This window comes from Brassica oleracea, chromosome C6 (assembly GCF_000695525.1).
Source record: "Brassica oleracea var. oleracea cultivar TO1000 chromosome C6, BOL, whole genome shotgun sequence".
Lineage (NCBI taxonomy): Eukaryota > Viridiplantae > Streptophyta > Magnoliopsida > Brassicales > Brassicaceae > Brassica > Brassica oleracea.
In genome coordinates, this window is record NC_027753.1 from 29896392 (window position 1) to 29909418 (window position 13027).

General features: G+C 35.9%; 1 protein-coding gene across 3 annotated transcripts; it reads left to right on the top strand.

The window, feature by feature from the left end:
• Nucleotides 1–4906: 4906 nt before the first annotated feature.
• On the top strand, nucleotides 4907–8575 carry LOC106300964 (protein argonaute 7-like). 3 transcript variants are annotated; one of them, XM_013737259.1, is made up of 4 exons: nucleotides 4907–5077; nucleotides 5108–5463; nucleotides 5865–7089; nucleotides 7167–8575. In XM_013737259.1, the coding sequence occupies exons 2-4, from the start codon at nucleotides 5124–5126 to the stop codon at nucleotides 8542–8544; spliced, it is 2943 nt and encodes a 980-aa protein (XP_013592713.1). In that variant the 5' UTR covers nucleotides 4907–5077; nucleotides 5108–5123; the 3' UTR covers nucleotides 8545–8575. The 3 variants fall into 3 exon arrangements, with proteins under 3 accessions (XP_013592713.1, XP_013592712.1, XP_013592711.1); XM_013737258.1 differs by having other exon boundaries at nucleotides 4908–5062; nucleotides 5093–5463; XM_013737257.1 differs by having other exon boundaries at nucleotides 4908–5033; nucleotides 5075–5463.
• Nucleotides 8576–13027: the final 4452 nt, after the last annotated feature.

The window sequence follows — 13027 nt, forward strand, 5'->3', positions numbered from 1 at the left end:
TGAATCCAATTCCAAAGATGAAGTACTAGAGAATTTGTTATGTGTGACCTTTCTTTCATATTTTGGAAAATAAGCGTGGCACAGAATAAGGCTTGGAGGTCCACTTTGTCTGTCCTTGATGACGTGTCGTTCAAAGTCATTCAGGATAAGGATTGTGGAGGCCATATACACCCACGCGCCACGGTGGATTTATGATAAAAACATTAACTAGATGTCACTAATTACTCTCTGCTCTTATCTAATAGTGTTATTACCACTCCTTAATTGGACGATTAAATATTTGTTTATTACATTTGTCAAGAACTACAGACGCTGGGTTCAGATTGAACACACGTTTCCTGAATCTGATTATTTGATTACCTAAAGATGGTAATAAACATTCCAGCCTAAAGTAAGAAATTAAGAAGGGGGGAAATCAAAATTATGACGATGATTACCAAGATCGTGTTATAACTAATTGGAGTAGTGAAAATCATGTTATGAGTTCTAAACAAAATAACAAGAGACGATGCTTTTTAGGCTGAAGACACAAATCACACAACTTCAAAATATAAAGACATATATATGTTATGAATCATAACTTATGATGATGAGGATAATATAGTCTGACGAGGCCAAGAAAAATATTCACGTAGTGGAGAATTTATACAAATCTTCCTCGTCGCTGTCTGTAGCTCATTCTTTGTTCTTGGATTCTCTCCTGACTTCAATGCTTATGGAGCCATCTTTGTTGATTTAGGGTTCTCGGTAGTGTTTGCGAACGTTATTATTATATGCAACACAACGATTGTTATCTCGATTCTTGAAGATGTTTCCGGTCCACGAGCGTTTGTGAGAGCAAATGATCTGATCAAAGGGCAGACTCAGGTTGGTTTGTTGATATTTCTAGGGTCAACGATTGGGTTGACGTTTGTGGTGGGCTTGTTTGAGCATAGACTAAAGATTTTGAGTTATGGAGATGGGGCTTCTAGGGTATGGGAAGGTCCACTTCTTGTGGTGATGTATTCATTTGTGGTGTTTGTTGATACAATGATGAATGCTGTCTTCTATTTTAGCTGCATATCTTATAGTATGGAGGCCGTGGAACTCGGGCCATTATGGAAACTGTGTCTCAAGATTTGTCTCTTCTCTAAGAATGTTTTTTTTTTGGTAAAAATGTTAAAGTATTATTACCAGACATTTTCATTTTTGACGGAGTTTACAGAGATAACAAAAAACAGATTTGCAAAATTTAAACTAAACAAAAGAACCTACTAAGAAAATGAGCAAATGAAAGAACAAGAAATAGGGCTTAGAACTAGACACCACCAGAGCAATGATGGACCAGAGGCAGAGGAATGAGCGAAGTGGGGAATCAGTTGCGCGAGCTACCGGAGAGAAAAGCGACCTCAAACCTTGAAACACACGGCTCCTGCAGCTTTTCTAAGAATGTCTTTTAGTTTCGTTTTAAGTTTTGTTAAAAATACGATCTCTTTGGCTGCCCATTCTTGGGAGATGTAATCATATTTGATTCGCTCAGGCTCAAAATTATAGCTTTGATGTTGTATCCATGTAAAGGGACTGAAGTTTGATTGTCCTCCTAAAGAGTCATAAGAATAACGTAATTTTTTGCAGATGTATGTACCTCTTCTAATAGTTATATGTAATCATCACACATTTTGGGTCATACAAGTGGGGAGAGAGAGAGAGAGAGAGAGAGAGAGAGAGAGAGAGAGAGAGAGAGAGATTCAAGCCATTACAAGGGAATTTGTCATAATCTTTGTACACAAATTGCTGCGTATATTAGATGATTGCGAGAATTAAAGCAACGATCCATTTGTTCCTCTTCATTGTTCTTGACATGGCCGTCAACACCACCTTGCTCTTGTCAGTGGTCTCATCCAAGTTAGGCTCATACACATGGATTCAGTAAATAGTCTTGACCTCTATAGTTTATAGTACTATAGTGGGTATATCTGAGCGATCCAAGAATGTATATGGAACTAACCCTCGGTGTGTTTTGCGGCTCCTTAAGTGTTAACAAAGAGAGACAAGGAAGATCAAAACGATCCAAGAATGGCTCAGTTTTACAATAACTTGGTCAGTGTGTACCAAGATATCTAGCCTCATTAGTCCTCTTTTCTCTTCGACTTCAACTGAGGTTTGATTTCTTCTAAACAAGCTTTTATTTGTACACACATGTGCGCATATATACTTCACTTAGCACCTCAAAACATTAGAGACATAGAGAAACTCGATATCAATTTATTTGTATAATTTATTAGTCCTTTACCGAACCGGTCATGAGATGACGTGGTTACGATATCATAAACGAGCTGTATATTCTTGTGTTCAGCATTAAAGAGGGGTGTAATCAACATGTTTAATATTGTATTGACTAATAACAGGACTAACATTACACTCTGTTTCTAAACCTAATAATCACGACGTAAAACAAGCAATAATTATGCTTTCACTTTATACAAAACGATGATTACTTGTGTCCTAATCATGTCTCTTAGCAGGTTAATACTAAAACTAAAACAGGAGTGGTAATTTGTTTTCTATGGCAAACATAATTTGGATGGGAATTGACACAAGGGTTAAACCCTAAATAATTTTATCCTATCTGAGAAATATAAAACATATATAAAGAAAATAGTTGCAAAGATAATTTGTTTTCATAGAAATAGGTCTCCAGAGATTATCTGATTATGTAACGTTACACCATCTTTATCGGCTCTTGTCCAAATCAAATATTGGTAAAAGGAATGACGGGTCATCTGATATTGGTTAGAGCGATTGGACCTTGATCTTTGAGTATTAATATTAATTTTAATTTTGGTAATTAGTTCTATATTTTTTGTCCTGAACTGTACCAGAGGAGGCGTCTAACAGTGGAATTATGATTTTCGATAAAAACACCAAAGAAAATAGAAGAACAACATTTGTAATTTTAAATTGAGTGATATAATAGTTTTTTTTTTGGTAAAAAAGTGATATAATAGTTGAGTATTTTTAAATGATTAGTTATAGGTTTAGGGTCACGTTAAACATATTTTCCCGTCGACATCACAACATTCCCATGATTCTATTTTATTTATTAAAAAATAAAATTTAGGTGCAGTTATTTTGACTGGTAAACTAGTTTAGAGTAAAACAGTTCACACTATTATAATCAGCATCGTATTTTTCATCAAGTGTTTTAGTTATATTAGCAACAAATCTTCATATAAAAATGTGAAAATATACCGCAGATAAAATAAATTTATATAATTTTTAATTTTTATTCTATTTTTAGTTTCTTTAGTTTAGCAAACAACCCCGAATAAATAAATCATCGGATAAACGGCCTTGATTACAAAATAGTTTATTTTATTTCTTAGTCACTTACCAGATAGTTTTATACAAAAGTTAAAGCCAAAACTATATAATAATAATTAATTAAATTGATTAGAGGTAGCTATTTGGATTAGAAGTGGAGCAAATTTAGGCCAAAACAATGGATTTGTAGGGAACTTTTAGCTTTGACCAAATCTCTTTGGTCCCAGTCATAATCTTTAGTGTTCCATTACACAAAAGAAACTCTTTGAATCTGACCATATGTACTAAAAAGTTTCCATCTAAAATCCATCGAGTCTCTATTTTTCTTTAAGCGTTACTTCATTATTACGGCACCAACAAAAATTGATACAGATATCATTCAAAACATAAATATCGATATTGAAATGATGTTTTAATACCACTGTTTATCGTTAGGTCTTTGAAGATAAACAATTATTCAAGGAGATAAAATTAGTGGGACCTATATAATTGTGGGATGGGTTTTGGTCACCATCAAAATGAAAAAAGCCAAAGGCATTTGAAACTAGTTGCTTTCATGTAATAATACTGTTGCATAGTTGTGAAAATAAAATATGAATAGTAAGATTCATTAATCTAACTTCTGATAGTGTTTCCATTTCTTTTTTCCTTAAAAGATGGTCGATTAATTTTTGCTGCGACAATGTGTTTTATGTTATCTGGCTATAATTTTGCATGGACCTCGAAAAACATGTAAATTGTTTTTATATAAAAACATTTTCGGAAAATATGTGTATTGTGTATTGGTGAAAGAGTCCAAAGTGTCTATTATTAATGAAGTACTGTACCAAGAAAATAGTACCAAGAATAAATAATTAAATAGAATGGTCCCCATAACTCGATTTTAATGAGTGTATTATTGGTCAATTTTCGTAGCAAAAAAACATGTGTGCAACTTTGGGTTTACGAAACTATAGGCCTATCTAATCATTTACCCGTTAGAAAACCATATACACTTTCTAATATAATCGGTAGATTTACACCAAACAACTCTTTTTTTCACCCGAAAGAAGAGTAAAGAATTGGATTACAATTACAACCTTTGACTCGAACAAAATTTCTCAAATCAACTTACTCCTAACTAGTTTTGCTCGATTCATATCCTGGCACGTTCCATTAGCTCGGATTCAAAATCCTCGAAAATCTAAAGCCGTTTTCAGCAATCAACGAGAATAATAAGGAGGAGAAATTCAACCGTTCTCAAAATTTCTCAAATCAACCAAACAACTTTTGTTTATTTTTTCTTTTCAAATTCGTTACATATAAATTATGTTTTTGAGTGAGAGTGATTATACAGTATACTATACCTCAATCAATAACTCTGACCTATGTGTATACAAAATCGTTATCAAAACTGTTCTATTACTACCAAAACTACTTCGTTTATTTTTGTCATACAATTCAAACACATACTAGTATGTTTATAGATTTAGTTAAGATTTTAGTTGCAACCAAAAATTCCTAACTTAAAAAAAAAGACTTTTCTGTTGGCTCTTTTCATAAATTTTTTTGTTTAAGAACAATTTGAGCGTATTTCTGACATCATAAATAGAAACATTTTTTAATGAGACAGGGCAGAAAAAGATAACAGAGGAAGACACTTTGACCTTTCCCTGAACAAAAACCAGACAAACCCTTTCTGTCTATCTGATAATAAACCACACTCTTCTTCTTACCTTCTCTTCCCTCTATCTCTCTCTCTTTTGCTTTTCCGCAAAGGTCTCTCTCTCTCTCTCTCTCTCTCTCTCTCTCTCTCTCTCTCTCTTCAGTATTCTTCATCGATGGAAGAAAAAACCAAGAATCATCACACTAACAAACACATCCGCAACTCCAAATCAAGAACTCCTCTTCTCCACAAGCCTCCTCCTCCTTTTCACCATGTTCACACAAACCCTCTTCTTTTTCCTTCCTCTTATCCCCACCAAAGTCTCAATCTTCTATCCAGCAGTATCCACTCTAGCTACTACTACTACTACTGCTTCTACTCTCAGTTCCACAACACTCTTCCTCCTCCTCCTCCTCCTCCTCTCCCTTTTCATCCTTCTCCTCCATTACTTCCTCTTCCTCCTCCTGAGCAAAGATTCTTCAACTCAATCTCCAAACCGCTCTCTCTTCCTCCGGGTGAGCACACCATCATTCTCTCTTTTTAGCTACTTTCTTGCATGTTTGTAGGTTCTTTTGTCTGAAGGGTTTTCTCCAAGAACTATGTTCTCCAGATTATTATTATTTTATATTTTCTTATTGGACGAGGTTTTCAAGGCTAACTCCGTTTCCCCACACTATTGCTTAAATGTCAATATGGTCCTCCTCCTCCTCTCTTTTGTACTACAATAATAATACTCACTTTTTTCTTGAATGTTCTTTTGCGTGTTAATGTCTGAAAACTTTTACATAGAAAGAAACACTCTGTCTGCTTAAATACTGTACTAATTTAGTTGCATTTTTTTTTTCTTCTGAAAAACGAAAATTAAAGTCTTATTTGACTTTGACTCACCTTCTTCACCATATCTGTAATAACACAGTTGTGGAGAGAAAGCAGAAGAAGCAAGTTTTTGAACATAAAGACAACAGTAGAAACATCAAAGTGATCAGTGGGTCCACAGAAGCAGCATTAGTGGTTGCTAAAAGACCCGACTCTGGTGGTCAAGAAGGCTCTGTCATCTACCTTCTGGCCAACCATTTTCTTGTCAAGTTTGATCCTTCACAGAAGATTTACCATTACAACGTTGACATCACTCCACACCCTTCAAAAGAAATCGCTCGGCTGATCAAACAGAAGCTCGTGGAGACAGAAGGGGAAGATAGCTTCTCAGGTTCTGTTCCAGCTTTTGATGGTAGGCAAAACATTTACAGCCCTGTGGAGTTTCAAGAAGATAAGCTCGAGTTCTTTGTTAACATCCCTATCCAACCCTGCAAGACTTTGTTGAAGTGTGGTGGTGACTTGCGTGAGAAGCAACCTCAGAAGAAGACTGATAAACTGTTTAGGGTTAGCATGAGGCTTGTGTCCAAGTTTGATGGAAAGAAACAGAGTGAAAGGTGGACTCCTCTGCCTCAAGAGTACATTCATGCTCTTGATGTGATCTTGAGAGAGAATCCAACTGAGAAATGTACATCTATTGGAAGATCTTTTTACTCAAGCTCCATGGGTGGATCCAAGGAGATTGGAGGAGGATCCGTTGGACTCAGAGGGTTTTTCCAGAGCCTTAGACAGACTCAGCAAGGTTTAGCCCTAAACATAGACCTCTCAATAGCAGCATTCCATGAAAGCATTGGGGTAATAGCTTACTTGCAGAAGAAGCTAGAGTTTCTCAAGGATCTCTCTAGGAACAAAGGCAGAGAGCTTAGCTTGGAAGAAAGGAGAGAAGTGGAGAAAGCTCTTAAGAACATAAGAGTCTTTGTTTGCCATAGGGAAACTGTTCAAAGGTACCGTGTTTTCGGGTTAACAGAGGAGATCACCGAGAGCTTATGGTTTCAGGATAGAGATGGGAAGCAGTTAAGGGTTATGAGTTACTTCAAAGATCATTATGGTTATGAGATTCAGTACAAGAGCTTGCCGTGTCTTCAGATTAGTAGGACAAGACCTTGTTACCTTCCTATGGAGCTGTGTGTGATATGTGAAGGACAAAAGTTTCTTGGGAAGCTTTCAGATGATCAAACTGCAAAGATTATGCAAATGGGTTGTCAAAGACCTAATGAAAGGAAAGATACTATTGATAAAGTCATGTCAGGACCGGTCGGTCCATCAAGGTAAACTCAATTAATTGTTCTTTGTGCCCTAAAACATCAGTTAGGGTTTAATCTTTTTGCTTCTTTTGTTTTAACAGTGGGAACCAAACGAGAGAGTTCAACTTGGAGGTCACTAGAGAGATGACATTGCTGAAAGGAAGAGTCCTTCAGCCTCCAAAGCTGAAACTTGACAGGCCAAGGAGCCTTGTAGTTAAAGGAACTCGATGGGCTTTGATGAGTATTGGAGGCAGCTCAGATCAGAAATCTACCGTTCCAAAGTTCATACACGAGCTTACTCAAAAATGTGAGCACTTGGGAGTCTTCCTAAGCAAGAACACAATGAGCACAACCTTCTTTGAACCGTCACACATACTCAACAACGTTTCTCTTCTCGAGTTGAAGCTGAAGGAGATTCAAAGAGCAGCATCAAGCAATCTCCAGCTGATAATCTGTGTAATGGAGAGGAAACACAAAGTGTATGGAGATTTAAAAAGGATAGCAGAGACAAAGATAGGAGTTGTGACACAGTGCTGCTTATACCCTAACATCACTAAGCTTAACTCTCAGTTTGTTTCAAACTTGGCTCTCAAGATAAACGCCAAGATCGGTGGAACCATGTCCGAGCTTTACAACTCAATACCTTCTCACATCCCTAGATTGTTTAGGCTCGACGAGCCGGTGATCTTCATGGGAGCTGATGTAACGCATCCTCATCCGTTTGATGATTGCAGCCCTTCTGTTGCAGCTGTGGTCGGGAGCATAAACTGGCCTGAAGCTAACCGGTACGTCTCGAGAATGAGGTCTCAGACTCATAGGCAAGAGATCATTCAGGATCTTGACGTGATGGTCAAGGAACTTCTTGAAGATTTTCACAAAGCCCTAAAGAAGCTTCCGAATCGGATCATATTTTTCAGAGACGGTGTGAGCGAGACACAGTTCAAGAAAGTCCTCCAAGAAGAGCTTCAATCCATCAAAGCCGCTTGTTCTAACTTTGACCATTACAACCCGACCATCACTTTCGCCGTGGTCCAGAAGAGACACCACACGAGGCTGTTCCGGCGCGATCCTGTCTGCCGCCACGAGAACATCCCTCCGGGAACGGTGGTCGATACGGTGATAACTCATCCGAAAGAGTTTGATTTCTATCTTTGTAGCCACTTGGGAGCGAAGGGCACGAGCAGGCCAACGCATTACCACATCCTTTGGGACGAAAACGAGTTTACTTCGGATGAGTTACAGAGACTTGTGTATAACTTGTGTTACACTTTCGTGAGGTGCACGAAACCTGTTTCTATCGTGCCACCGGCTTATTACGCTCACCTTGCGGCGTACAGAGGAAGGCTATACATCGAGAGATCATCTGAAACTAATGGAGGGTCCATGAATCCATCTTGTGTCTCTCGAGTGGGTCCTCCCAGGACGATTCCATTGCCTAAATTAAGTGATAATGTTAAGAATCTCATGTTTTACTGTTGATTTATTATAAAATGCTATCGGTTACGTTTCAGTTCGTCACATGTTACCAATTATTGAACTTCAAAAAGCACAAACAGTGAGTTCTACTTTTTTTACGTAACTCGTTCCTAAAAAGAACAAAATAATTTTAAAGTTCTTTTTGCTATTTTGTTTTGTTTGCATGCTTCTTGTCGTTGATCATTTTAGGGGAGAATTTGCTCAGTAGCCAAATTTTGAATGAAAATTAAGAAAATAGTGTTGATTTTGACGTTATTAAATAACTAGCTTTTGTTTCATATTTTTTTCGGTTATATCCTATTCATTAGCGAGTTTCCGGTGAAAGAAAGAGAGAGTGCATGACATTGTCACTTGGTGTTATAGATAAAAGTAAAACATCATTATTTTCACATCAACTAAATCAGTTACGTCAAACACTTATTGCATACCACTCAAGTAGGATATGAATCTAACATTATATACTAAATTTTATCCTAACATCACCCCAACCCTTAAATACTAAATACTAAATCTAAAACCCTAATCAATAAAACATAAACCCAAATATAAACCATAAACTCAAATATAAACTCTAAACCCTAATCACTAAACCATAAACCCACATATAAACCATAAAACCCAAATAGAATGGAACAAAATAAATAGCATAGTATATATTGATGAAATTATGAACCATAAACTCTAAACCCTAATATAAGCCATCAACCCAAATATAAACTCTAAACTCTAATCACTAAATATAAACCCACATATAAACCCTAAACTCAAATAGAATGAAACAAAATAAATAGCATAGTATATTTTGATGAAATTATGAAATGTCTCTGATTCCATAGAATAAGTTAATGCTGACCCCAACTATAACCACTCACCTTCTAATTACTAAAACCTAAATCCTAATCACTAAACTCTAAATCCATATACCCTAAACCCAAATATTAACTTAAGAAAATTACAAACTATATTTTTAAACAAAATAGAACACTTTTTAGTAATTGTCAAGTGGAATGGAACATGCTAAAATAGTATTGTCAAATGGAATGGAACATAATAAAATTGTCAAATAGAATGGAACAATATTGCAACCGTGACTTACAGTAGTTAAAAGTATTTTCCGCAAAACGTACATAGAAAGTCGGCAAGAGTTCGGTCATATTGGCACCGCGCCTAGAATTGCTCGTCGCATATGTAGATTTTCGAATCTCCGATGCTTCCCGTCCATCACCGCTAAAGCCTTTGCAAAAATAGACTACTTCTTCCCAAATCTATTATGGATTTACCAAATAAAAATAATTTGTAAAAGGTATGTGAATGTTGGAGAGTCACGAATTACTTTTGTTGTTAATAATTAATAATGGAAAACTGTTTTTGTTTGCAGATTTTGCCGTTAGAATAGAAAAACAAAATGACAATATTATATAAAAGCCACACCATGTATAGATGTATTAGGAAAAATGACCATCTAGCTAATTAGTGTTTTTTCATAGCTATACAGCCCAATTTCCCATCATTTAAGTTTCTACGATCACAACCAAAAAAACTTTATGAATGTCAGCTTTTGTTTTTTTGGAACGTTTCAATAATATCGAAATGGGAAAATATCATCAACACCAAGACTTCAATCATATTAATTTAATCACATTTAATATCAAATCAAGGACCAAAAATTCAACCAAGCACTCGGAAAACTATAAGAATTGCAATCTGTAGGGACTCAAGACCAAATTATTGTCTTTTTCATTTAAGTTCAAAGTGTCATGATTCAATAGAAACAATTATTTTTTTTGGAATTAAAATTGAAAATACCAAAATTAAATGCTCTGAAATAAATAAAGCTTTGGGAGTTTGGAAAGGTGAGAGTCCCAAAAAGAAAAAGAGATAAAGAGAAAGGACAAAAGAGTAAGAGGTGAAAATGAATAGGTTGCAAGTTGGATGAAAGTGAAGTTAATGAATGGGCAGAGAGTAGCAGCAGCAGCAGCAGAAGAAGCTATAACAAAAAAAGGATAATATTAATTTTCCAAACAGTAACAGCAGAAAGGACCAAAGACAGAACACATGATTTTTATAACAATGAAAAAATTGAAGAGTGTGAGAACAAAAAGAGGAATAAAGAGTCTGTGTTTATGAGTTGTCACAAAATATGTCAAGGGTAAAGAAATAAAGAATATGAAAACAATAAAATATAAACATCTTTTTGGTTTTCTTTGCATCCTTTCTAGTTCTCGGGAACTCAAAATTTTCAGACAAGTGAGAGAACTAGTACCAACCAATCTGTCTCAGTTTTCTCTTTTTAATTATATGGTGTTATATTTTTTGTTGCTTATCAAAAAAAAAAAAGTTATAAGAACAAATAGGCATTGGATGACACTCGCTGTGTAAAATTACACATTCAAATTAACTATTAAGTTCAAAATGGCAGCTAAAAGGCAGAACATAAGACCATTAACCGAATAAAAGTTACTTTCAACTATTTTGGTTTAAGTTTTTCTTTTGGGTAAAGTTAACAAAAATCATATTTTACCAAACTGCAACACATCTTGAATAAACTGTCTGTGTTTTGACCAAAAAAAAAAAGAATAAACTGTCTGTGTTGTCAAATCTTTGTTCTTGTCTATGCTGCTATGCAGGTTAGTTATACACAAAAATGTCTCTCTATGTTAACCACTATGTATGCATTTGAACTGTTAAAAACCAAGGCTATACAGATGGAAAAGAATATACGGTAGATTGTAACTAGTTAATACTGTTAGAGTGTTATAAGTGAATCGTATTTTTCACTTGAATTTCTCATCTTACACTACTAAAAGCTCGATATACTGAGCAGAGAGCTATGACACGTAGGACAGTTTATTCGGACCAATCAGAAACATGTTTTTTGCCACGTCAGATGGCCTTACGGATTGCTTTCGTTTAAACTCATGGGCCTTGGGGTTTTATTTCTTTGCCCCATCCGACGCAGCACGAAGCCCAAATACGAAGCACGAAGCCCACACGTTAGACTGCTCGACTTTGCCCCATCCGACGCAGATCACACAATTATACCTAGCCGTCGAAGATGGCGATTCTTCTCACCCGTCCCTCTTCGTCTTCTCCGATCGAAATCAACGATAACTAAGCGATCCACATTCAATACTTTCGTACCAATCAATCAATACCTCCTTAAATGATTTCGTTTCACCTCCCTCTCTTCCTCCTCCTTTATATGCTGTTCTTCTTTTCTTCGTACTAACTAAAACCCTAGAACCACTCAGATCTCAAACCATGGCGATGAAGCGAAATGGAAAGTCTCCAGTCTCATCTGACACTGACGAAAAATTCATGTTTTTCAAAGATGTCTCTCTAGGTCCTCATGAAACTCAGTTGCGCTTCCGGCTCATCCATTTCTGGGAGGCTCGAAATCCAGTGAAGAAGACAATTATTGGCCTGGAAATGCTCCTCATCGACGAGCAGGTACCTCGATTCTCTTAAAAAAATGTTTTCAGAACGAAGTTCTATGTTTTCCCGTGACTTTTTTGACGTTTTTCTAAAATTTTAAGTAGAATCTAGGGTTTTGATTTATGACGTTTTGTTATACGATTGATTCATTAGTTAAAATAGAGTTTAGTTAGAAGTTTCTTTAAACTTTTAAGTAGAACTACGGTTCGTTTTGTTATACGATTAATCCATTAGTTAGAATAGAGTTTAGTTAGAAGTTTCTTTAAACTTTTAAGTAGAATCTACGGTTTTGATTTATGACGTTTTGTTAGTTAAAATAGAGTTTAGTTAGAAGAATCTAGGGTTTTGATTAGTATTTTTGATGTTTTGTTATAATATTGATTCATTAGTTAAAGTAGGGTTTGGTTTCGGATTTGTTTTTATTCGGAGGTTTTGTTCTCATTTCATGAGTTGTTATTTTTTCCGACAACAGGGAACTGTCATTCAGGGATTCATCCCACCAGGACGTATCAAGAAGTACTTGCCTGATATGAAGGACGGGTCAGTTTATAGGCTCAACAACTTCTACGGGTCGAAAAACAAACCTATGTATCGGGTGGCTGATCATATCGCAACCGTGTCTTTCACATGGAATTCTGAATTGTCGGTCCTTCACGAGATTCCAACCTGTTTCGATGAAGACCGTTTCAGGTTTCATTCATATGAAGATTTTGAAGCTAACTGTGATCTCAAAGGTGACCTCTACGGTAAGCATACTAATTTTAAAAATCATATCTCAGTTACATTGCTTTATGTTTTGTTGTAGTTTTAGTTTATCTTCCTGCTTTGGTAAAGAAATCTAGAATTTTGTTGGGTTAACTAATCAGTTCAAGTATTCGGTTTCTAGATTTTTATATTAACCATCTAAATTACACTCTTCATAAAAATGTTTTAGATGTTGTGGGCCACATGAAGCTGGTCAATGGACATACTCTTATTGAGCGTCCCACACCTGATGAAGTGAAGATCGATACCACTCGACACATTATGGTTCATGTGCAATCGCATGAGT

What these genes read in the sequence shown, in the direction of transcription:
- LOC106300964 (XM_013737259.1), top strand. Translation starts at nt 5,124, where the DNA reads ATGGAAGAAAAAACCAAGAATCATCACACTAACAAACACATCCGCAAC. An exon ending in ACCGCTCTCTCTTCCTCCGG is followed by an intron (nt 5,464 to 5,864) that starts GTGAGCACACCA and finishes GTAATAACACAG; the next exon opens with TTGTGGAGAGAAAGCAGAAG. An exon ending in GGACCGGTCGGTCCATCAAG is followed by an intron (nt 7,090 to 7,166) that starts GTAAACTCAATT and finishes TTGTTTTAACAG; the next exon opens with TGGGAACCAAACGAGAGAGT.